Below are 27,386 nucleotides of genomic sequence, written 5' to 3' on the forward strand. Positions count from 1 at the left end.
GTGACATTTCCTTAATAGTGAATGATGATAATGTTGGATTTTTGTCACGGGCCTTATGTGTTTCTTTTTGTCTTGCTGCTGAACGACATTGTTGCCCATCCGGCGCTTGGAAAGTCTGGTTATTGTCTCGTCAATACGAAGGACCAACATGCAGAAGTGGTCGTCAAATACAAGATACGGCGTGAAGGGAACAAAGGCACGAACTTTCAAACCCAGTCGGACTACTCGTGTGTACAAATGCAATGCGCCCTGAAGCCTCCCGGACATGTTTTATTGCGTGATGTTCTGGCACCCTCTTGCTTGCCTTCACTAGCTGACGCTCTTCAGTGCTCTCTTAGCAAGACAGAAAAAGAAAAAAAATATTCGAGTATATAGGTGAATCATTAGTCTTGTACGACTATTCGAAGGAGGAAGAATAACCAGCCATTTTGCCGCCTACCTATATAGGAGGCACGCGTCCACACGTGGCTTTTCCTTCAAACATTATCAACTTTTCAAGTAAAGAGAAAAAAAAAGAAAATCATATGAAGAAAGAACATAAAAAAAATGAATGCGTTCAACATTTAATCCTTCTTCCACGGTGTCAAGAATACAACAAACTGGTGAAAACTCCCGCCAATGCCCCCACAAAAAAAAAGATATATATATATATATATATATATATATATATATATATATATATATATATATATATATAGAGAGAGAGAGAGAGAGAGAGAGAGAGAGAGAGAGAGAGAGAGAGAGAGAGAGAGAGAGAGAGAGAGAAACATACACAGGTGCAGCATCGGAAAGAAGTGGAAAAAGGGAAAATAAAGAAATGTGAAGGATAGAAAGACTCGTGGCGTGGCGCCACAGAGGTGAAAGTGGCGCGACTCAACCTTAATGGGATAAATATTTCCGGTTTATTGCCTTGAAAATGAATTACCCCTTATCTCTCCGTCCCCGCGTCCCTCCCTCCCACCCCCTCTTTGAGGGTACTCTATTCCGCGGCAGCTGGTGGCTCTTGGCTTCCGTCCCGTAGCCATAAGAGGGCGGCAACAACGTCACAAAAGAAAGGGGAGAGTAATTTAGTTGTGCTTTAATATGATTACGTGTAAGCTCTTTACCTTCGCCTCACAGTAAAGAGCTTATATTTAAGACCTTACCACATAACTGAGTGGCCTGCAAATAATAACTAAGGGCGTCGCTCCGTGGCGAAATACTGGGGCCAGTCCTCTACTAAATCAATATAACCAAGCCTTTTTTTTCTCTCTCTCTCTCTCTCTCTCTTTAAGGAAGAGGGAGGAGTGGTACACAGAGAGGTAGGTAGTGGTCCTCCCTCCTCTAATTTGGGGAGAGGTCTGACATGAGAGCTCGTTTTCGTTTCATCGACATTCACCGGAGAAAAAAAAAAGAAAAAAAAAAAGGAGTAACATGGTTTATCTAAGTTTGGCAATTAGGGATAAACGGATGGAGTGGTGTATAAAGGAACTGACCTACATCTTTGTCTTTGTCAGGGTTGCCTTTTTTCCCTGTTTCCCTGGCAGTGACTTTCATCGTGGGTCTCTTTCCTTTGTTCCGTATTTATCTGTTCGTCCGATCTGTAATTGTGTGTGTGTGTGTGTGTGTGTGTGTGTGTGTGTGTGTGTGTGTGTGTTTGTTTATGTAGGTAGATATCAAAGCGTACACACACACACACACACACACACACACACACACACACACACACACACACACACAGCAGAGAGAGAGAGAGAGAGAGAGAGAGAGAGAGAGAGAGAGAGAGAGAGAGAGAGAGGTCATCATTACCATATCGGGAATGACAGAAAAGCACGAGGGAATGAGGGAAGTAAAAGAAATGTGAGAAAAGAAATAAGGAAATGAGGAAGAAGAGAATGAGGAAGAATAGATTTCGTTGGTGGCAGTGGTGGTGGTGGCAGTGAATGAGGAAGGAAGGAAGAGAAAGGAGAAAGAGAGTAAAGGAAGATTGGAGAAATAGGAGGAGGAGGAGATGGAGGAGGGGAAGGCAAGGACATTGTAGAACAGAGCACGAACTGACATAGTATGCTGGCGAAGGGAAGGGAAGAGAAAGGAATGATGAAATTGATAAAGGGTGTCAGGGAGGGGGAAGAAGGGAAGCGGAGGAATTGATATGATTAATTAATTGAATCTAGGAGTTGTAAGTGTTGGGGAGAAAGAGACGAAGAAAGATAATTGGAGTTACGAAGATGTGGAAATGACACAGGAAGCAGAGACAGAAACGAAAGATGGAAGAAAAATACTGAGTAAGAATAAAATAAAGGAGAGATTGAGATTATTACGGACTGATTGCGAGGGAGAGAAAGGTGCAAGATGAAAGAAAGAAGTATTGGATGAGAGGAATAAAACTGAGTTAGCGTGGTTACGAAAAATTATCCTTAGCTCAGAGAGTGCTAAGAAAGCAACTGATGAAAGAAGCACAAATCACAAAGAAAATTCACACACACACACACACACACACACACACACACACACACACACACACACACACACACACACACACACACACACACACACACACACACACACACAGAGATGAATAAGTAAGGGTCCACATCTTGATAAATTAATGGAAAACAAGCGCGTAGATCTTAATGGATAAAGAAGAAAAAAGGTACAACACAGAGTAACATAAACAATAGGCGATACCCACTGACGACTCGTAGGCTGAAGAACTGGCTCATCTTGGGTTCCGTGGACACCTGGCACTCATACTCCCCCGCGTCACGCTCCTGCACGTAAGCGGATCACCAGGTTCCAAGTCTCTGATTGAGCTGAGTAGTGGGACTCGAACCGCTCATCCCCGACGAAGGTGTAGCGGTCCACTGTCAGGATGTCTGCGTCCCTCACTCTCACCCACGACACCTGAAGGGAAGGAAAATGTAGGAAGTTAGAGAGAGTTGTACATTTCTTTAAGGTAACTGGGAGGAAGTGGAAAAAGAAAAAGAAAATAGGGTGGTTAGGAAAAGGTTGGGGGTCTTGGCTAACCTGTATAATCTGGATCGAAGGAAGATTATTAAAAATTAGATTAGAGAAAGTCAGGAATAGAGTTCTGTGCACTCTGTCTACGTATGGTCAGAATTATGCATTGTGTGTGTGAGGGACACGCAGAAACTTCATCAGCCTTAGGGAGGAAGAGCATAAACAACAGCATGTGAAGTTTATAAGCTGATGTCTAGTGTGCCCGTCTCTCCTTTCTTCCCCGCACCCCTTCCAGCAGAGCCTTACGGATTGGGCGCTCTTACTGTGTGAAATACTGTTTGTGTTGAGGCTTGGGTGTTCTGCAGGTTAGACCGAGGCAAGGAGAAAAGGAACCAGAATGGAGAGTAGAAAAGCTGGTATTTTTTTTACTGAAGTATTTTTTTTATTGTACACACACACACACACACACACACACACACACACACACACACACACACACACACACACACACACACACTACAGGAAAGTGAAACCCGAGACTAGCAAGAGCGGGAATAGTTACCGTGGGTGTCTGTTTACAAAGAATAATGACCGTAACCAATACGAGGGCAACCCTGCCTCTGCTGAATAGAGGAAGGGGACGCCCTGACTGATAGAGTGTCATCAAACTCCAATCGTCAAATTCCTTCCATGCACGGGGAGGGAAAAACTTTAATCTTGCACCAAGGAACTAAAGCAATAACTTTTACCAGAAGGTGCTTCCCTCACCATGGTCCGCAGGGAGGCTCATCACTGCTGGGTGAGTCCCCTTCCCCGGCCTTGTCTCATTCTCATTTTCCTATGTCGTGTACTTCATTTATGTTGTTGTTGTTGTTGTTGTTGTTGTTGTTGCTGTTGTTGTTGTTGTTGTTGTTGTTGTTGTTGTTGTTGTTGTTGTTGTTGTTGTTGTTAGGTCGAGTTTTAAGCTCTCTCTCTCTCTCTCTCTCTCTCTCTCTCTCTCTCTCTCTCTCTCTCTCTCTCTCTCTCTCTCTCTCTCTCTCTCTCTCTCTCTCTCTCTCTCTCTCTCTCTCACACACACACACACACACACACACACACACACACACACACACACACACACACACACACACACACACACACTCTCTCTCTCTCTCTCTCTCTCTCTCTCTCTCTCTCTCTCTCTCTCTCTCTCTCTCTCTCTCTCTCTCTCTCTCTCTCTCTCTTTTATGAACCCTTCTGGTAAGTTATTACTCATTAGATTTATTGCCGTGCTCCTAAAACCCTCATCGATATCTTAATTTCCTTTGACTTAATCCTTCATGGCAATTAAATGCAATATGAATAACTCACGATTGCTGGACCCCATGTTTTGCTGCCGGACAAGGAGGGCGATTACTGCGTGGCTTAATGATCCTGGAGAAGGGCGGTAAGATCCATGGCGTGCGTTAAAAAAAGGCAGAGAGCAAACACATTAATTATATGTTAATCCCTCAGTAAGGGACGTGAGGAGCCAAGGGCAAGGTCTCAGGTAAGGAGGAACCATCACGCCAGGCTGTAGGGTGAGTTTTTCATCGCGTGCGGTTAAACGAGGTGTTTACTTCTTCACAATATCCTCTCGACATAAACACGCCTATGATTAAGTATGTGTCTGACCAACTGCTATGTTTTACTGTGTTTACTCCTCACTATCATTCTGTACACCCTTGGGATTAAGGTGTGAGTCTTGTTCAGAGTCCTGGCTGGAATAATTTTTGACTGGGCATGATAAACGCGTTCTTCCATCTAAGCTTGTTTTATATTTTGCTTTGTTCACTTTTGAATTTTTTTTTTAATCGTTCTGATTTTAACTTTTCTTAAAAACTGATAACCGTAGGAAACATTTGAATGGAAATATATAAAAGTTTGTGTACAATGTTCGTCGAGATGGCAAGAGAAAACATGTAAAGATAACACTCGTAGCACTGTGTGGGTATTTACATGACGAAACGTGAGGATAACCAGAAATGAAATATTGCCGCTGCGCCGGCTTATGAATATACGATGGCGGACGGACAGATGCCGGGCACCACCACTTATTGATTACCGCAGGGACGGGCCAGAGCAGCGAGGGGGCGCCCCTCCCTGATTAATGAAGAAGACTGAAACTTCAGAGATGTGATGAAGAGGAGGGAAGGGGGAAAGAGTCACTTCTGGACGACCTCAGAAGTCTTGTGAGGCGAAGAACGTTTGCCCTTCAGATATAAAGAGAGAGAGAGAGAGAGAGAAGAGAGAGAGAGAGAGAGGAGAGAGAGAGAGAGAGAGAGAGAGAGAGAGAGAGGAGAGAGAGAGAGAGAGAGAGAGGCCTAGTAGCAGTGGGGAGCTTTTTCGGCAAATTGCATTGGATCGTAACGTCTCCCAGTTTTGCTGCACGTGTGTAAAAACCCCGCATCTCGGCTCCAGGTCGTGCTGTGTTGCGTGGTCCTGCTTACTACGCCGTGGTCTGTAAGTAGGTAGCGTGGAGAGCCTAATTATCTAGGAATATTGAGTCTAATAGGGTTGGTCTGATCTACTCCCGCCTGCAGTCTTGTATGGGGACGCCACTCTCGGGCTGACACTGTGAGATGAATTAATGGTCACCGCGGCGTGAGGGATGACGGCCTTTGGGGTAATCTGGCGGGACTTAACGAGAAATAGATCATGCTTGCCAGTCTTGGCCACGTGATCCATTCTGTGCGGCCTCCTCGTATTGATTTTGTTAATTTATTGGCGTTTTGTGTTAATTTCCCGCCTGGATTAATCCGCCGGAACAGGTCGGACGACAGCGGCGAATTATTTCTCGTAAAGCTCGTATGTCTAATGAGGGCAATGAATCATGTTTTTTCATCATTGAAAGAGGAAATTTTTTTCTTCTTGCTTTTCTGCTCCATACGTTATGAATATTTTTTTCATGATTTTTCTATTTAAACTGAGGAGAGATTAAGTCATCTGGTCTTATCGTGGAGAGTTAAATTGCAATGGCAACACAACGAAACTTTACACTCAAATGGTCTTAATTACAAGATCAGGTATTTTTTTCTTTTGGACGCTGAAGTCATTGGCACCTGTCTTACGGGGGCATTAACCATGACATCACTAACAACAATGAGACTTAAGGTGTGCACACCATGTTGTGCTGAACAGTTAATGTTATCCTACTCCATTGTTCCTAGACATTAGCTTTTGGCCCTTTCTCCTTTCCCAACGTGCTGTACCTCCTCCTTCATTCACATTACTGCCGCCTCCTCCATTATCTCATTCTACTAATAAACGCGGCACGGAAACACTGCAGTGCCATTAACTATTTATTCATTGCTAGAAAACACTGGGTGGGACAGAAGCTGGCTTCCGCCATTTCATATTCATCTAGTCTTAAGTAGGCGCCATAATTCATGAGACGCCGCCACACCCCCTTGTTCCTTGGCTTCAGGAGACTATGTTGCATTTTATCACCCGCTTCTTTTTTGGGTCGGGCAATCAGAAGGTTGTCACTCCCTTGGATACGCTGTTCCCGCGTACACACACACACACACACACACACACACACACACACACACACACACACACACACACACACACACACACACACACACACACACACACACACACACACACTGCATTTCCAAGTCCACGTCAGATTTGAATTCGTTTTAATTTTTTCATCCTGATTTCTGTCAAGCATTCGTCGTCTTTACTTCACTTTCAGTCTCATAAGAAAATTTTTCCTTTCCTTTTTTTTTTCTTTATTATTTTTATACATGTATTTAACCACACCACCGAACTTTTACCGGGATCCGAGCGATTCATTCAACCCATCACATCTCCACAAGCCACATTTGCATTTGGCATTGTGCATTCTCGTCACCTGTTTTATTCATCATGTAAATATCAGTGTGTGTGTGTGTGTGTGTGTGTGTGTGTGTGTGTGTGTGTGTGGTGTGTGTGTTTTCGTGTTTGTTGTATGTTTTTATTTCGTTACTCTGTTACTCTGGGTTCTTCGGTGTACAAGCGACACACCCACTCCACCACCACACCCACAATCTGTCTTCAGGAAGCAGCGCCTCGAAGCCCTTAGTCTTCGCGGCGTGTGTGCCCAAACCCTTAAAGCAGGTGAATATCCCCACGACACACCCACACACCTGCTCCCTTCTCCAGGACTCCCACACCATCCGCTTTAAAAGTGATGTGGTGCAAAATACACTCAGCCACCACCACCACAACCACCAGCACCACCACTATTACTACTACCACCGCCATAATCCCGGTCATTTCCGCCACCTCACCTCACCTCACTCCATCCCACCCCCATCCCAATCCACCCCCACTCCACCCCACCTCAGCCCACCCCCACTTCACCCCACCACACCTAACCTCACCACACCCAGCGGGGTAAGGTGAAGTGAAAATTCACAGAATACACAGTGAACCTCGCCTCGCCCGTCCTGCCTCCCAGTGCTCGGGTAATCATCCCAATTAAGGTTCATTTAAACTTGCTCTTCCTCAAAACGCACCTTCTTCATTAATTAAAACGAATGGATGTCGATGCACGCAATCACGCACACGCATACGCACTCACTCATGGAGACAATCACGGGAGAGGAAACATGTTAACATGCGACCACACTTGCATACAAGTAAGCGGGCCCATGTGTGTGTGTGTGTGTGTGTGTGTGTGTGTGTGTGTGTGTGTGTGTGTGTGTGTGTGTGTGTGTCCTTTTCGTGCGTGCGGGCGTGCGTACGAGTATGTGTACGCGTGTGCGTGCACATGCGCGCGGAATTTTTTTATGATTAAATAAAAGTAAAGGAAATGAAAATATGTACACGTTGATACGCATAAATTCATTAATATATTTTTTTAAATATTAAAAGAAAAAAACAGCACAGACTTATTATGAATAATTATAGTTTTGACAAATGCATAAATACCTAAAGTTACTTTGCCCAATTTTACATATTAAGGATAATCTTGTGAGAATATATAACAAGATCTGTGTATCATTCGTTGTTTCCACATATATGGATAAAAAAAATCTTAATCTCGTGGGCTGGTTTTCATGCATGAATCAATCTCTCCTTATGCTGCTGCTCCTACTCCTGCTGCTGCTCTTGTTGTTGTTGTTGTTGTTGTTGTTGTTGTTGTTGTTGTTGTTGTTGTTGTTATTGTTGCTGCTGCTGCTGCACCTGCTGCTGGTGCTCCTCCTCCTCCTCCTCCTTCTACAAGAAGCAAGACTTAGACTTGCATAATTTATACTCGACTTCTGCTGCAAAACGGATCACAAAGTGCCTAGAAGTGTACAAAATTGCAGAGTAAATAGGCATTTGGTGTTTCCCTAAGGATAACGCGGTCTGTATGATTCCACACAAGACATACATATATTGTTTTAGAAAATAACATGCGATTTCACACTGTAGAATCCGCTGTGCAGTTAAAAAGAAGAATAAATATTTAAGGCATAAATCAGGAGGGGCCGCGCTGTAACAATGATGCTCTGGTGCACAAAAATCAATCGTCCTTGAAGCCCCCGCCTCGAATTCCAAACAAACACTTTCTTCTCCAAACAACCGCTGGATAGTCCCTCCACCACTCACCAGGCAAACAACACACACACAGACACACACACACACACACACACACACACACACACACACACACACACACACACACACACACACACACACACACACACACACACACACACACACACACACACACACACACACACGTACAGAACATTTGTTGTGCGGAACTAACGTGGCAGCAAACACCAGAACCAAGTTTTAACATGTGTTTTCAAGCTTATCTAGACTTCTTGTTGACCCACGTGATGAATATGAGGTAAATGTGTGTGTGTGTGTGTGTGTGTGTGTGTGTGTGTGTGTGTGTGTGTGTGTGTGTGTGTGTTTACATGTCTCTCTTCTTGTTTAATGTTGAGTCCTTCCGCCTTATATCAAGAATCTAGTAACAATGAAATATCGCAATGATAGCCCGCCAGTGTGCGTTGTGCATCCTAGGGTACTCGTACTTGGAAATAATGGTGTACATGGAAGGGTCCTTGGCACGGCTAGTGTGTATAAGTATAAGGGTGCACAGTAAGAAAAGATGTTAAGGAAGAAAATTGTGTCATGAAAGAAACCAAGGCAAATAAATTAATATTTAAGTATTACTCATTATTTTATTTTATTTTTTTTTATTATAGCACTATATTCCACTCAGACGCCTTACGCATTTGAGATGTGACATTTTGTTGTTATGTAGTAAGCACTATAGCAATCACTTATTTGTTTTCTATTCTATCCTATGTTCAAAATAGAGACCTAATATTTTTTTCAGTCTCAAAACTAGATAAAAGAGTCATATATATATATATATATATATATATATATATATATATATATATATATATATATATATATATATATATATATATATATATATATATATATATATATATATATATATATATATATATATATATATACGAGTATATATATATATATATATATATATATATATATATATATATAATATATATATATATATATATATATATATATATATATATATATATATATATATATATATATATAAAATGTTTTCCTTTTATCAATAGTACTAAGCACTAGGGTACATGAATTTGTCGAAAGCTGCCGAGAAGGATGTATGAACTAGGAAAAGATTGAAGAACATTGAAGTAGAGCACTGACCGACTTATCTCCGAGCTGTCTGACGGTGCAGGGGAGTTTTGCCTCATCCCCCAGGTGTGCCGTCATGTTCCGGGGCGAGAGGGGATCGAAGTAGGGCCCGGTGTACAGCCCCGTGATGCTCGCCTCCGGATCAAACGCCTCGGACCCTGCGGAGAAACAGGAAGAAAGGAAGAATGATTAACCTTAATTGAGGTTAACTTTGCATAACTTAAACTTTTAACTTGAGACTTGAGACGTAGTTGTAACATTTTCTCTAAAGTGGAGGTGTGAGCATGTGTGTGTGTGTGTGTGTGTGTGTGTGTGTGTGTGTGTGTGTGTGTGTCAGACAGAGAGAGAGAGAGAGAGAGAGAGAGAGAGAGGAGAGAGAGGAGAGAGAGAGAGGAGAGAGAGAGAGAGAGAGAGAGAGAGAGAGAGAAAGTGTGTGTGTGTGTGTGTACATGTATGTGTGGATGGGTGGTTGTGTGGGTGTTGGTGTCTGTTCTTGGTACTCATTTCGGTTTTTTTTTTTTTTTTGGTTTACAAGAAGAACTATGTTTAAAATTTCGTCCCTCTGCGCTGGTGCAGCAGGTACGAAACTCACAAGAAGTTCTGAATGAAAGCCTGGATTAGTATGCTGATTATTGGAAATATCTGAGATTCCAGAGAGAGAGAGAGAGAGAGAGAGAGAGAGAGAGAGAGAGAGAGAGAGAGAGAGAGAGAGAGAGAGAGAGAGAGAGAGAGAGAGAGAGAGAATAATAATAAAATGCTTGTAGAGATCTGAGTACAATAGAATATAAACCAGAGAAAACACTGGAACAAAAAAGAAGAAAAACTATTAGAACTGGTGTCTGTGTGGGTAACAGCAGCCGTAGTAGCAGTAATGATAGTGGTGGTGATGGTGTCCACTGGGGAAAAGAAAATCAAAAAGAAAATCATGACGAAGTCGCTTTCATTTAGACAGTGAGGCCCGCGAGACCGAAGCTCCCCTCGCCATAAAGGACCCCTGACGTCAACACAGCCTTTGGGATCCGAGATATGAGATCGAAGGCGAGTGTGTCTTTGTGCGGAGAGAAGGAAAAAGTGCGGCAGGCGAGGGACAATGGTACAAGAGTGGGAGAAGTACGGGTAGGAGGAGGAGGGGGGAGGAGGGTAGGAAGGGAAAAAAAGAAGGGAAGAGTAATGTAAAGGAAGAGAAGATTTTGTAAGATCAGGCGACTCTTTCGAGAGAGAGAGAGAGACAGAGAGAGAGAGAGAGAGAGAGAGAGAGAGAGAGAGAGAGAGAGAGAGAGAGAGAGAGAGAGAGAGAGAGAGAGAGAGAGAGAGAGAGAGAGAGAAATTGTCAGGAGAGGATGACAGTGGAAAAAAAAAAAGAAAGTGAAACCCAGGAGTGCACTTAGGATATTGAACTACAAATTTCACTCATCCACAAATAATATCAGAAGAAAAATTTTATGTGCAGTTCGTTAAGGATGCACGGTGTTATACAGTCTCTGGGACATGTTCTCCCTCCCCCTTCCTCCTCCTCTCCTCGTCTTCCTCCTCTCCTCGTCCTCCTCCTCTTCCTCTGCCTCCTCCTATTCTTCTCTCTTCACCCTCTCTGAGAGTGCTTCTCCTTCGTGGTGACTCCCGAAGGTCGCACAGGAAGGAGGGAGGTAAGTGAGGCAGGGAGAGGAAGGAGAAAGGTGCATCAAGGCGTAGGAGAGAGGAAGGGAAGGGAAGGCATTGGGCAAAGTGAATGAAGAAGGCAGTGAGAGAGAGAGAGAGAGAGAGAGAGAGAGAGAGAGAGAGAGAGAGAGAGAGAGAGAGAGAGAGAGAGAGAGAATAAATGAATGAAGAAAGGAGTGAAGGAATTTTGCAATGAGGAAGAAAGAAATTAAGCACATACTTTTTCTCTGAGTAAAAAGAAAAGAATCCCTTCAATTAATTCAAGACTCTTCAAAGAAAACGCATTTGGTAAGGAATGAACGAAAACCATGCCATTATTTAGGTTATCAGATGCTTCACTGATTTAAGTGTGTGTGTGTGTGTGTGTGTGTGTGTGTGTGTGGTGTGTGTGAGAGAGAGAGAGAGAGAGAGAGAGAGAGAGAGAGAGAGAGAGAGAGAGAGAGAGAGAGAGTAGAAGAGAGAGAGAGAGAGAGAGAGAGAGAGAGGCTTATTTTAATAGTTTTGGCAATGTGTACCCAAAAAAATCAGAGAAAAAAAAAGTTATTCTTTATTTTTTTTTTATTTATTTATTTTTTTTTTTATATATAAGTAACAAAAACGATAATGAAGTAATATTAGTAACTAACTGGTCATGTTTTATTCAACTATTTTGATACCTTGCATTTTTCCCCTTCCAGGAGGGCTCTTAATCTTTCTGGCAGCGAAAAGACATCAATTATTCACTGTGAGAGACGATATTTACAAAAGACCCGAGATAACTGACTACATCTAAGCTTAGGAATTGCCATAAATTAATAACCTGTAATCATCTATGTAAAAATAAATGTGAGTGAAAGTAACGTTCATTATAAAGCACTCATACGTTAATAAGTCTTGTCAGTGGGAGTTTCAACATTCCTTGGCGCTGAGTTATTAAGCAGCCCACCTGACAGCTTACACATCCGCATCTCATAAATCTATTCATTAAGCTACATAATCATCATAATTTATTGGAACCAGTAATAATGCACCCAGACCGGAACTGCGTCTCTCTCTCTCTCTCTCTCCTCTCTCTCTCTCTCTCCTCTCTCTCTCTCTCTCTCTCTCTCTCTCTCTCTCTCTCTCTCTCTCTCTCTCTGAGTAAGCGAAAAACGAATAAACAATACATTCAGTTAAAAGCTTTACCTTGTTAGGGCGCCGAATAAGTAGGTTATATATGACGTGCGTGCGGTGTTTGCGAATGGACCCCGCGCGCGCGCACACACACACACACACACACACACACACACACACACACACACACACACACACACACAAAACACACAGTACGTTACATCGTATTTTAATCAGAAAACATAGCGTGATAATTCTCTGAAGTCACTCAAGCACAACGCAGCAGTTAAAAATGATATACTACGGAATCCCACTCTGACCGAAGTAACACAATGTACATTATCGAGATTTGAACAACAGTGGCGCCCTGTGTGTATACGTACATGCAAAGAACATACTAGGGGGAGTAGGCGTGCTAAATAAGATCGCGGATACGTGGAAAGCGTCGGTTTTAAAGCATAAATAAGACAGTGAAGAGGGTAATGTCGTCAGGAGTCAGGCATGGTAGGTGTAGGTGTGTTTGGTTCACTGTGTGTGTGTGTGTGTGTGTGTGTGTGTGTGTGTTCTTGTGATTGTAGCGTGTTTTTTGCTGCTTTTATCGTGCATTTAGTCGCTTTGATTTCTTTAATTCTGCATTCCTGCCTCGTGTTTTTATGTGTGGTGAGGTTTTCTTTTTTTTTCTCTCTCTCTCTTTTTTCGATGTGTGTGTAATGTGGCTTAGTGCGCTTCACTTGTGTTTTTCTTTTCTAATTTTTTTTTTCTTTTGGTGTGATATTGTGCTGTGCTATCACTGGAGCCTTCTGTTGCTTTGTGTCGTGATAATGTACTGTTCTGTGTGCTGCTTTGTGCTGCTGTATTGTAGTATTGTTTTTTACTGTGGTGTATTTTGTCCATGTCTGCAGTGTCGTTTTTACCGTTCCCCGTAGTTGATTGCGGGCGCAGTGTCGTGTTGTCTTTGTGCTCTGCTGTTATGGGAAATTGTGGAGTTGTGTAGAGGTCAAGAATTCATTCGCTGCGATGTGTGCTGTTCGTGTCACAGAACTAAGCAGAGAAAATCCTTTCATTGATGTGCCTTAGGATCCTTCGGTGTGCGTGTGTGTCGGAGGGGTTCGGGGGAGGGTTCTATATGTCTGTGTTTTCGTTTCATGCGTGTTTGCTTTATTCAGGTGAAGTGAGTAGTTGGCTATAGACGTTGTCGTATATTTCTTTGGTATATTCAATACGTATGAATGTTTTTGGCTACCTGCGTATTTGAAGCAGTGCATAACAATACATACGTCTGAACTCTGTGTGTTTGTGTGTGTGTGTGTGTGTGTGTGTGTGTGTGTGTGTGTGTGTGTGTGTGTGTGTGTGTGTGTTTGCGTGTGTGTGTGTGTGTGTGTGTGTGTGTGTGTGTGTGTGTGTGTGTGTGTGTGTGTGTGTGTGTCTGCGGAAGCATGCAGACACAAACACGTGAGGTCACAGCCGTCAATCTGAACATAAAAAAAGAACAAAAAGATAAAAAAGAAAGAAATCTAGACCGTTTCTCGCCCATCTGCGACAGGCGTGTCATAAGTAGGTGGACTATTTTCAACCTGCAGACTTGAAACGACCCACTTGGCCTACTTATACCTCGGTGCAGCGGCTCCACCATGACTGGTGTTCAGTGGAGTCGCAGCAATGTTTTTGGTGCACTGATCACAACTACTTATGTTGTGCTGTTTAAGTCTATCGTGTTCAACTCTGAATCTGTTATCATCATTTTCTTTTTCAGTTTTCAGTTCTTAGTGTCATTATCTCACTTCACGCCAATAAATAAGGTATACACACACACACACACACACACACACACACACACACACACACACACATATATATATATATATATATATATATATATATATATATATATATATATATATATATATATATATATATATATATATATATATATATATATATATATATATATATATATATATATATATAAAGTTGTGTGTCCCCGGCCAGTGAGTACATGTTTGACCATCCATTCTGGGCAGGAAAACTCATGATGAGATTACTGGCGTACTTTATATCGACACCTCCCAATTTTATCCCACAACTGTGGCTCGCGGCTGGCTGAGTTGACGAAAATGGTCCATCTGATGCCGGCGCGCCAGCTGGGGCGTGGCCTGCTGAGCAGGGAGAGATAGTACTAGGGAGAATGGAAGTGGAGAGAGTAATTGAGTCAGGGAGGTGAGTAGGCATTGGAATGCTGTACACATAAGATGAGGATTATCGAGTGTTGCGGACAATTTCCGTTATTCATCGTGAGTGAATATTCCTGGACTGGCAGGTTACATTTGCGTCTCATGCCTGTAGGAAGTGGTATGTAAGAACGTACACGCAAAGACGCCTCTCCCGAAGACTGTGTGACGAACGGAAAACATTTGAGGGTCACACGTTTAGATAGAAAGAAAAAAAGTGTGCTTGGCATAGTGAAGCACCTCGTATCCAGCTGCCGGCGAGGGTAACGAGTGGTGCGGCGAGACGAGCCGCTGAGGGAGGCGTGGCTCAGCGGCCAGGCTCAGCTGCGTCATAAACCCCTGAAGTTGCCACCATAACGGCAGCAATTTCTCTCAACGTGCTAGTGAAAAGCGGCCGTGTCGGAGGCTTGTGATGAATAGTGCCGCACCATCTCGCCTGCGGTGAACACTATTAACTAGGTGGCTTGGCTGTCCTGCAGTTACAGGTCTTCTGGCAACAGTGCCTAAGTTGCGTGACCAGAGTGGTTAAGGGCTCCTCGTTTTGATTAGCGTCGCCATAACCTCTTGACCGCCGGGCTGCGTCCCTCATGCAGACAGGCCTCAGCGTGCTCACCATCTCCTAATACAACCGACGCACGAATCTCATTTAAATATTCCTTCACAAACATATTTTATTGTGATGATTTCCTCTCATTAGATAAGACGAGCCTGAAATAGCGAAACCCCTTTGTCTTTCCAATGATCCAGTTCATCTTCGCGGATACCAAGAAGCGCTGAGCAAAACACGGCGGGATTTAAAGAATGGGTATATATAACGCAGCAAAGGAGTTGTGGTCAAACCGTATCGCTCTAATGGCCGTTTGGATGGCTGGCCGGATAACAGACTCCTACGTGCTGCTCCAGGGGGTTCTCCTCTTTTCTCCGTCCATTACCAATTCTCCGGCTCCCCCTAATAGCATGTTTCCCCTTAATACAGTAATGACAGGAGCGACGGGTGAGGAGAAACTGGCACTACACACACACACACACACACACACACACACACACACACACACACACACACACACACACACACACACACACACACATACCACGAATCTCCCACAGAAGCCCCGACGCCAGAGGAAAAGATCCACATGCAAAAGGGATCTGCTGAAAAGAATAAAGAAAATCCTAATACCTAAATCAAAGGGATCCCAACAACGAAAAATAAAATAGTAAAAGAGAAAAGAAAACCCGGCGAGAAGATCCTGTTGCAAGATGACACGAGACAGAATTCGATATGCAATTTTAAAAAGATTATATATAGTATATTATCACATACATACATACATACATACATACAGAGAGAGAGAGAGAGAGAGAGAGAGAGAGAGAGAGAGAGAGAGAGGAGAGAGAGAGAGAGAGAGAGAGAGAGAGAGAGAGAGGAGAGAGAGAGAGAGTTCTGTGTGACCTCTTAAAAGGAGAAAACGATATAACAACGAGTGTGAAGGCCATATATTGTTATCATTATTGTGTAATTTACATAACTTGGCGGAAGTGCATGTTGCAAGGAGAGAAGTCAAGTTAAAATTACCTGGTTTTCTTCTTCCTCTCTCTTTTGTCTTCTTAATTCAATTTAAGAGCGTGCAATGAGAGAGCGAGAGCAAGAGAGAGAGAGAGAGAGAGAGAGAGAGAGAGAGAGAGAGAGAGAGAGAGAGAGAGAGAGAGAGAGAGAGAGAGAGAGAGCCTAACAAGACAAACAAAGCCCTCACAAACATAAGTTAAAAACACAAAAGGTAGGTGAAAAGGAATACTGAAAAAAAATTAGGTGTTCGTGTCACCTGTCCACGAATTTCAGGTGTCGCCAAGGAAAGATTTCTGGGCCACCCTATCCAAGCCGCGACGTGACGTATACTTTCACCACCCTCATGATTATAATTATATTCCTAAGGCGTTACATCCGCAGCGCTAATCACAGAGGGAGGGATGAAGGATGAGGAGAACACATGAGAACAAACTGTCATGCAGAGGTTCAGGATTGACACACACACACACACACACACACACACACACACACACACACACACACACACACACACACACACACAGACACACACACACACACACACACACACACACACACACACACACACACACACACACACACACACACACACACACACACACACACACACACACACACACAGACCTACAAACATATGCAAAACTAGTTGCAGATATTATTATAGGTTTCTCATAGGCACAAACTCATGAATCTCCTCAGTTATAAGGACAACATTGACGGCGAAGATTATTTAAGTATGTTTGCAGGAGTTACCAGACTAGTTTGATTGTCGCATGCAAATTAGCCACAATTTGCATGAAGTTTATAATTAATTCGTCCTCGTGTTGTGAAGGATGGCAGGTGTGCCTCAGGGAGAGTAGTAGATGAAAGCAAGTGATGAGAGAGAGAGAGAGAGAGAGAGAGAGAGAGAGAGAGAGAGAGAGAGAGAGAGAGAGAGAGAGAGAGAGAGAGAGAGAGAGAGAGAGATGAAGATAGTTGTTTGTTCGTGTGCGTGTGTGTGTGTGTGTGTGTGTGTGTGTGTGTGTGTGTGTGTGTGTGTGTGTGTTAATGTAACGTTGATTAAATATCAGTCTTCAGTAGAAACAAACAAAGCATTTTCCACTCTGACAGCGAGTTCCCTTCGTTCACCCTAAATTCTTGGAAGAGTAATCTCATTATATTAGGATGCATTCATTTGTAATTATTCTCCATATAATTACTTCCTCTGAAAATGATGAAACTTCTGGCAATGAAATTATTCCACGTTGATTCAATATTGCCATTCTTTCTCCAGTTAGTCATAATGCCCGTGATTACCTGTACGAGGTCCGTCACTTACAGCCTTGACCTGAAATATACCCTTTACGGTCTTTCTGAGCACAGAGAGACGTATCGATGAGGCAAACAGGAAATGAAGCATGTTGCTCGACGCCTGCTGGTGGTGGCAGAGTGGACAGCCCGGAGGGTGCGTTCCTGCATATCAGATGAACTAATGCAAGGAGGATGCGTCAACATGGCGCCCTTATGTACTGTGTGTGTGTGTGTGTGTGTGTGTGTGTGTGTGTGTGTGTGTGTGTGTGTGTGTGTGTGTGTGTGTGTGTGTGTGCGTGCGTGTGTGTACAAAAGAACGTACAAGAAATATTGATATCATAAATCTAATGACCTTGACTAGAGTGAGACTACAATGAAATACTTCACATTGATTTACGATTATTACTGTGCTTATATTCTCCTGTTCTTTTCTCATTACTGGATTTTACTGTTTATACGTTATCTTACCGCTTGTTGGCATCGAAGCGTCGGTATGTGTCATGAAGTGAACATCGTTTGCTGCCACAAATCATAAATATGTAACATTATGTATACGATAAGCAATAACAGAAAATTAAATACCTGCTCACTGAATGTTAAGTAAATGCCATTAATGTAGTATTGGGCTTTCATATCCAGTCACTGTTTGTACGGGGATGGCAAGAAACAAATACCACTTAATTTCTCATCGAAATCGGAAATTACTGCTCCCCGCCATTATAAAACATGATTATTCGACCGACCTCGTCTCTTTTGACTGTTTAACATTGCCCTTCAGTGTTGCTACATGCCTGCCTGCACCAGCCTGGCCCCGCGCACCACCGCGACTCCCACACAGGGGCGTCCCGTAGATTAGCGGCGCAGGCTGATTGAAGTGATCCCAATGTGCGGGACGTTTTTACGCTCTCTCTTTCCCTCTTATTAAGTAATTTGTTTAAGTGCTTAATTACTCTCTCTCTCTCTCCTCTCTCTCTCTCTCTCTCTCTCTCTCTCTCTCTCTCTCTCTCTCATCTCCTCTCCTCTCTCTCCTCTCTCTCTCTCTCTTATTTTTCCTCCATCCCATTGCTTTCTTCCTCTTCCAATGTTCCCTCTTTTTTTTTTGCCCTACTTAAATAAATCCTCCTCCCTCCCTCCTTCACTCCCTCACTCCCTCTCCCCTTCCACGGTCCTTGCATCTCATAACTTGCCTCTTCCCACATGCTCTCTTATCACAGCCACTTAAGAGGCAATCTCGGTCAATGTTCTCTCATTGCATGCGTTTAGCCTCATATCAGCATGTCCGTCTCTCGCTCCTGGTAATCCTCCGTGCCTCCTTACCTCTTCGCCCGTGATTCCTCTGCCTTCTGGCTCAAGGCGGCTCAAGGAATTTCTGCTGCAGGGGTATTACTGGGGCCCATTCCGTGATCAGCATCATTAGCCAGGTTTTAGGAAGGCTTTGGGATGAGGTCGTATTGGTGCTGTCAGGAGGCGGAAAGAAGAAAAAGGAAGTAGTAGCGGCTGTGGCGGTGGCGGTTCTGGTGGTAGTGGTGGTGGTGGTGGTGGTAGTGGTGGTGGTGGTGGTTGTGGTGTAGTAAGAGGAATAATTCAGAGGAGGAGCAGCAGGACATATTACTTGGAAGGTCAATCAGAACGAAAATGAATTGTCTTACGAGACCAAGGTTTGTTGCTTTTATGGTGGTTGTTGATGACATGAGTGTGAGTGTTTGTGTGTGTGTGTGTGTGTGTGTGTGTGTGTGTGTGTGTGTGTGTGTGTGTGTAATGATTTTCAAGTTTGCCTCCATATTAGCGTTATGCTCTCTCTCTCTCTCTCTCTCTCTCTCTCTCTCTCTCTCTCTCTCTCTCTCTCTCTCTCTCTCTCTCTCTCTCTCTCTCTCTCTCTCTCTCTCTCTCTCACTTTGAGCGGAGGTTCTTTTGATGTGAAATCCTATTGTCTTCCCTCTGTGTCGGTACTGACCTTCGCTTCAGTTATGTTAAAGCTGAACTGTTGCGCTGATCTCCGTCATTGTTGTATGGAACTGTGTGTGTGTGTGTTAGTTCGCTTATGTGCCTGTCTGATATAACAAAGGGAGCATTTACAAGAGCCCAAGCATGTGAGGAAGCCTGTGTGTATGGTAGCGTGGAGGCATTATCACGATCATCATCCCACTAAGCAGGGTAAAATGACAGGTAATTACAGGATAGCCAGGAAACACTGCAGGATTAGTGTCACCACATCAAACTCAGCTCATAACGAGGACCCTTTCCCGAGGTTTAAGAAAGGTGGAAGGAAGCTTAGGAGGCAGTCTAACGTAGAAAGCTTCATATCATCGGTGCAGCTCACCAAACCTGAGCTCTTTCCAGATCCATCGTAAATGAGGCATAAATTTGTCTATTCTTGGACAACTTCCACCGCGCAGCATAATTACGCGTTGCTAGATGAGAAAATATGTTATGCTATTTTAGACTCGGCACACACTCCTAACAATCCTAATCCTCAAAGTGAGCCTACAACTGCGCTATTTTGCCAAAGTAATTGCTCGCTAGAACACAGAGTTAAACACCATCACAATCATGAGTCAATCATTTGATTTTTTTTTCTTTTTTTTTTTTTTTTTAGTAAGGATAGTGAGAGTTGGTTGGAATTCTCAGAGCAAGGTCATCGACTCGAGAGATGAATTGGTAGAATTGATTAATTAAAAAAACGGCCGTGCGGAATATAAACCAGCAGCGTGACGTGAGCAAGCCACCGGTATATTACATTAAAAATAAAATTATAATACCTTCATTGCAAATAGAGAGATAGTTTTTATTGTGAAAAAATAATATCCCTGTTGGGTCTGCCTCATTCTGTTTTGCGAGGAAGGCGCTTAAAAACATGTCCGTAATTTGAATTTGATAGATAACTTTGGAAAATTCGTAATGCATTTTTTTTTTCACTTAGAATAACTGTACTGTGAACTTTTTGCATTTCATTGCAGACTTTATAGTGTTTGGTGACAGGTCTCATTCCTGTGTAGCTTTCAATGTAAAGAAATTTTGTAGTCAATGCCACAGCTAATATAGTGGTGCGGGAACTTTACGAGGTTACAAATGTACGAATGCGTTGACTGCCGCTGTTTTACCGCGTCGAGAGAGAGAGAGAGAGAGAGAGAGAGAGAGAGAGAGAGAGAGAGAGAGAGAGAGAGAGAGAAAGCGCGCCACACGGGACCTAAACAAAAAAAGATCTCTCATAGTTGTCCCTTTTACGAATATTTTTGCCACACTGTGTTAAGGCAACCTGGTAAAAAAGAGATACAAATAGTTGAGTTTATATAAAATAGCGTGATCCATTTTAACTCCTGACTGGAAAAAAAATGTTATCGCGAACCACTAACAAGGGAGCGTAGAGGCAAGGCGTAGGGGCGGGGGGACCTCATCCTTGGAGGGTGGGGGAGAGGAGTAATACTCCTGGGGAAAGTAATATAATAGAGTATCATTTACAACAGTTATACAGCATGTTCACATTGACCATAATGGTATCATTAATAAGGAATGCTGTATTTTATTACTGCACATTGTACCTGCCACCCTTCACTTTTATTTTTGTTTACATAAACCCACAATAACCCGTAATATTCAACATTATTCTAGCACACACACACACACACACACACACACACACACACACACACACACACACACACACACACACACACACACACACACACACACACACTTTGAACACGATATCCATAGTCAACAAATATATTTTTAAAAGGTAATCCGAAAAAAGAGAGAGAGAGAGAGAGAGAGAGAGAGAGAGAGAGAGAGAGAGAGAGAGAGAGAGAGAGAGAGAGAGAGAGAGAGAGAGAGAGAGAGAGAGAGAGAACGCCAATAGATAAGAGCAGGATTAAAAGGTGGCCATATATCCCTTTCATCCTGCCTTTCATAGCTCCGGAAAGTAATTAAAAGTTATTTATACGAATTCTATGTACTACTCCACAGCAGTCGCCCCCGCGCCGCTGTTGGCTCAGAAAACGGACCGAGGACGTTGCCCTAAACATCTCGCGTTCATTTGACTTCGTTTTCGTTCCGCGTCAGATTCATTAAACGCACCTCGCAGTGACCACCCAAAATTTGCACGTCGGGAAAGTCTTTGTAAGTAAGATGTGGAATTCATCACCATCACCTCAAAAGTGATTTGCATGAGACGCAGACTCATTTCGTGGCACTGAGTAAGGGATACAAGATTATTTATTGCAAAAAAAAAAATAAGAAAAAAAGCAAAGTTTTGTATATCAGACAAGAAAAGGAACGACTTTTGTAGCAGATTAACATAACTGGATGCTCGTAGGATTAAAAAAATGGAGAGTATAACTTCAGAAATAACACTGTAACAGATGAATATAATTGGATGTCAGCAAGATTGAGAAGGAAGTGCAGAATATAACCTCATAAAGACTGTAGATATGTTCATTAACGTGGAAAGGAGGAACAGTCTTGAGAGTGTGCTCAGTGCATTGTTGTACGTACGTGTATGCATTCCTCGACTGTTAAGTAATAGTGCAAATGTGCCTTCTATTACCAGTAATTGCTGCCGTCTCTTGAGGGAAGTAAAAGGACAACTTCAGTGGATTAGATTACAGCAGACCATGGATAAGAGAGAGAGAGAGAGAGAGAGAGAGAGAGAGAGAGAGAGAGAGAGAGAGAGAGAGAGAGAGAGAGAGAGAGAGAGAGAGAGAGCATTGTCCTACTTTGTGGCGTATTCCATTTTTACCTAGATTAAAGCAAACTAAAAAACAACAACAATTGTTCTTTGTTCGCCTTTGCTCCCTATTCCGTCCTCTTGTCTTTGATGTCTCGTAACCATTATATTGCTGATGGACTGCTGAACAATATTTCGGATCAACATGTCCGTTTTCGCTTTTAATTTTTTTCCATTATTTTCGTTCCTTTGTACTGCGATGGATCACATGAGTACTGCAGATCGTCATGAATTTTGTGAAATGTGCTCTTTTATAAACAAACAATAGCAAAAGAAAAAAAAATCACGCTAAAAACAGTACCACCACCATCACCACCACCATTGCGCATACAAGCAATCCCTTTACAAATATGCAGGAAAATCAGAGAGAGAGAGAGAGAGAGAGAGAGAGAGAGAGAGAGAGAGAGAGAGAGAGAGAGAGAGAGAGAGAGAGATATGAAGTAAAAAAAAACTGAAATAGGACAATAACCTGGCCTATGGAAAAAAAAAAAAGTCAGCAGATGGTGGCTTTGTGTCCCATCTGGCGGGGAAAAAAATGTAGCGAGGGAGTTAAGGGGGAAGTGTTTGTTTAGTGGCGTTAAAGTTGCACTGAGCTGACTGATGTTGCTTTTTTTCCAGATAAGTAAAAAAAATCATTGTCAATGAAAAGAACGAAGTGTATTGGTTGTATGTGTGTGTGTGTGTGTGTGTGTGTGTGTGTGTGTGTGTGTGTGAGAGAGAGAGAGAGAGAGAGAGAGAGAGAGAGAGAGAGAGAGAGAGAGAGAGAGAGAGAGAGAGAGAGAGAGAGAATGGTTTATATTCACACACACACACACACACACACACACACACACACACACACACACACACACACACACACACACACACACACACACACACTATGCAAAGTTAAGCAAGTACATGCACCCGTGCTATTCCCAGCATCTATGCAATTATTCTTGCAAACGAACAACGCACTGTGTTTCCCCAGATCCTGTGAAATTAAAGTACAGAAGAAAAAATACAAGTGCAGGATCATGCAGTTCCATATTTGAAAGATATAGTAGAGAGAGAGAGAGAGAGAGAGAGAGAGAGAGAGAGAGAGAGAGAGAGAGAGAGAGAGAGAGAGAGAGAGAGAGAGAAATTACACACTTGAACGTCAAATGATGCCCTAGGAAGGAATTTTCTTTTTAAATTATCTATGAATTTCATGATAGGTCAGAAAGCCTTTTTGTTTTTGCTTTTTACAACTGCGAGAGGAAGATTTTTTTTACGCTGCATTTGTCTTTCAGTTCTTGCTTTATACAACAGTAAATATAGCTGCGATGTTTTATTTATTTATTTATTTATTTTCTTTTTTGTAAGAGGGGCACCGGCCAAGGACAACAAAAGTGTATAAAAAAAGGCCACTAAGGAGCCAGTCCCTCAAAAAAACAGGACAGCAAAGATTACCGAATAGTGAAAGATAAGTATCTTGAAACTTCCCTCTTGAAAGAGTTCAAGTCATAGGAAGGAGGAAACACTGAAGTAGTCAGGGAGTTCCAGAGTTTGCCAGAAAAAGGGATGAATAATTGAGAATACTTGCATCAAAGAGGTTGACTGAATAGAGGTGAGAGAAAGCAGAAGGTCTTGTTCAACGAGGACACGGGAAGAGGTGAAACATGCAGTTAGCAAGATCAGAAGAGCAGTTAGCGTGAAAATAGTGGTAAAAGATAGCAAGAGATACGTCATTACAACGATGAGAAAAATGCTGAAGGCAGTCAGTTAGAGAAGAGAAGTTGATATGACGAAATGCTTTAGATTCCACCCTGTCTAAAAGAACGGGACGAGTGGAACCTCTCACGCATGTGAAACGTACTCCATACATGAACGGGTAAGGCCCCTTTACAGAGTTAGCAGCTGTTGGGATGAGAAAAACTGGTAGAGACGACTCAGAACACCTAACTTCATTGAAGCTGTTTTAGCTAGAGATGAAATGTATTTTTTACTTTAGATTATTAGTCAAGATCGGTATAGGAGACAGTTAAGTGTCATTGAAGAAAAGGGGATAGTTATTTGGAAGGATGTGTTGTGTTGACATGTGGAGGAATTGGGTTTTTGAGGGAATGAACAATACAAAGTTTGCTATGCTCCAATCAGAAATTTTAGATTTGTTTGAAGTCAAGTGCTCTGTGGCTTCTTACATAAGCTGTTTCCTTCCTGAAGGGTTTGACGTCTCTGAAAGGACGTGGAAAAGTGCAGGATGGCAGCATCAGCGTAGGAGTGGATAGAACAAGGAATCTGGCTTAGAAGATCATTGATGAATAATAGGAATAGAGTGGGGGATAGGACAGAACCCTGGGGAACAGTGACCGCCTACCTCATTAGCAATAGAACGGTCAGAGAGGATACTTGACATAAAGTTAAAGAGAGAAAGATAGAAGCCGTAAGAGGGTAGTTTGGAAATCAAAGCTTTGTGCTTTGATATGTCTAAGGCAACAGCGAAAATTTCACCAAAATCCGTGAAAGAGGATGACCAAGTCTCAGTAAGGAAACCCAGAAGATCACCAGTAGAACCCATACTGGAGATCAGATATAAGATTGTGAATTAACAGATATTTAAGATTCTTCCTATTGAGGATAGATTAAAATACTTTAGAGAGATAGGAAATTAAAACAATAGGGCTGTAGTTTGAGGGATTAGAGCAGTCACCCGTTCTAGGAAGAGGCTGAATGTAGACAAACTTCCAGCAAGAAGGAAAGGTAGATGTTGATAGACAGAGTTGGAAGAGTTTGACTAGGCAAGGTGAAAGCACGGAAGAATTTTGAGTGGAAGGTGTGCGTGTATGTGGATTTGTGTGAAGGAAGAGAGTTGTCTTTTTGTTTTAAAGCTAATATTGTAGCGATTCGGATGAAAGCCAGAAAGAGACTGTCTAACTAAACCCAGCGTATTTCCTTTAACAGCTACTTTTTATTTTATTTTTCCAGAATTTTTCAGATGAAATTGCAAAAATAAAGAACCGATTATCTTTTTTTCTTTTTTTTTGTCTCTTCATGGAGAGATGTCTTTGTTTGTAGGTGCGTGTCTCTGGTAAGAGGTTTCTTTGTATATGTTTTCTCCTCACTGGCTAGTTCTTCCCTCATTAGGAACTTTGCTGTCTTCTTACGGAAAGAAAAGAAGTCGTCATTGTTGAGTGTCCGCCATCCTTCTGTTGTTTCCATGGTGACTCCTAATGGCGGTGTGTGTGTGTGTGTGTGTATGTGTGTGTGTGTGTGTGTGTGTGTGTGTGTGTGTGTGTGTGTGTGTGTGTGTGTGTGTGTGTGTGTGTGTGTGTGTGTGTGTGTGTGTGTGTGTGTGTGTGTGTGTGTGTGTGTGTGTGTGTGTGTGTGTGTGTGTGTGTGTGTGTGTGTGGCGGGCCATTTCGCCCTTCTTCATAAGATGGTGGTGGAAGTGCTAAGTACGGTATAGGTGATCTTCGCAGAGGCTTTGCACTATACTACGCTTGACTAAATGTTGAGGCAAAATATAAATGTAATTTTACATTATATTCCTATCATTACGAATATTTCATGAGTGCTCTGCACAAAGATGAGTTTCTGATAAAAAGAAAGCCGTGTGTGTGTGTGTGTGTGTGTGTGTGTGTGTGTTTGTGAGAGAGAGAGAGAGAGAGAGAGAGAGAGAGAGAGAGAGAGAGAGAGAGAGAGAGAGAGAGAGAGAGAGAGAGAATCAAAATGAATAGGTAAATATAAGGATGCATGGATTTTAACTGAATTTGGGGCGCGGAGCACAGATTTTTGGTGCTGCATCCATGGTTGTTTACCAAGTCACAGGTCCATGAGGCTCCATGCGGAGTCACGCGGGTGGATAATGATATCTAAACACGCCTCAAGGTACATTTCACAAGGCAAGGTAAACAAGTGGATTTAGGCTCGTTCGCTGAAGTATTCATGGAGACAAACAGGCCAACAAAGGCTGCGAGTGACATGTTTGCTTCCAGCGCACGGCCGCCGGAGGGAGCACCTCGGGGTCCTACCTATGCACGTCCTGCCGTCCTTGTCCTCCTCCCACTCCGCTCACCACTGCAGCCCTTTCTCCCTTGCCCTCTCGTCATCATTCGCACTGAGCCACACATCGGGGGCACTACAGCTACAATACTCGCTTATGGTTCAGAGTTAAAGCACACACTCAAAATTCTCTTAAAGGATTTGCACCTAAGACTCAATTTCGGGATAAGGCTTCAAGTCTCCGGCTCTCTACATGGATCAGGCAACAGATAAGGCTAAAGGGAAATGTTAATGTGTAAAGGAACACACACACACACACAGAGAGAGAGAGAGAGAGAGAGAGAGAGAGAGAGAGAGAGAGAGAGAGAGAGAGAGAGAGAGAGAGAGAGAGAGAGAGAGAGAGAGAGAGATTCTTGTGATTTTAAGTGTGTGTTTGTGTGTGTGTGTGTGTGTGTGTGTGTGTGTGTGTGTGTGTGTGTGTGTGTGTGTGTGTGTGTGTGTGTGCGCGCTTTGCATTTTACGAAATTTTATTGCAGAATCAACACCTTGTAACTTGGACATTCAGCAACACTTTAGGATCACAATTCTGAATAATGGACCAGTCTCATTCATTGCAGTGATGCTTTTCAACTTGTTTTCACCTTCTCTTTGTTCATCTCACTACCAATTCATGAGGTGAGTTCTGGCACACATAATGCTCCTAAAAAAGTTTATGGAATACATTTTGGCAGCACTTATTATAGAGGGACTAAATGTTAAAGAGGTGGGAGTTTTAGTAAATCATTTTCCTGCAACCACCACCACCACCACTACCACCACCATCATAAGGGTGACTCGCATTTATGTAGATCATAACGTTTTGGTGAATAAATTGAATGGTGATTGATCGTGGGCAGAAAGAGAGCAGGCATGTGTGCGTGTGTGTGTGTGTGTGTGTGTGTGTGTGTGTGTGTGTGTGTGTGTGTGTGGGTCTGGGTGTGGGTGTGTTTGTGTACGTAGATTGGTGTGGATGTGGGGTGTATTTTCCTCCTTTGAAATACAACATGAGGGCATCCATCCATTCATCCACCCACCCAGCCATATATACGCACACGCATGCATACATAATTGCACAATGTAAACGAACGCAACTGAACAATTTGAACCAACATAAAAAATACAAACATGTAGAAATATTTCCCTTTGTTGCGAAATTTCCTCTCTCTCTCTCTCTCTCTCT

The 27,386-nt window shown here is 42.8% G+C and overlaps 1 protein-coding gene and 1 long non-coding RNA gene across 2 annotated transcripts in view; one reads left to right on the forward strand and one right to left on the reverse strand.

Moving 5' to 3' along the window:
- LOC135103651 (uncharacterized) overlaps positions 1-27,386 on the forward strand; it is a 272,999-nt gene that overhangs the window by 140,812 nt on the left and 104,801 nt on the right. The window lies entirely within an intron of this gene.
- Positions 1-27,386, reverse strand: part of LOC135103650 (uncharacterized) — a 77,742-nt gene that overhangs the window by 13,908 nt on the left and 36,448 nt on the right. Inside the window, 3 exon segments of the mRNA XM_064010202.1 lie at positions 2,672-2,759; positions 2,761-2,883; positions 9,661-9,806. Coding sequence (XP_063866272.1) covers positions 2,672-2,759; positions 2,761-2,883; positions 9,661-9,806 — 357 coding nt within the window.

The sequence above is a fragment of the Scylla paramamosain genome, chromosome 9 (assembly GCF_035594125.1).
Source record: "Scylla paramamosain isolate STU-SP2022 chromosome 9, ASM3559412v1, whole genome shotgun sequence".
Lineage (NCBI taxonomy): Eukaryota > Metazoa > Arthropoda > Malacostraca > Decapoda > Portunidae > Scylla > Scylla paramamosain.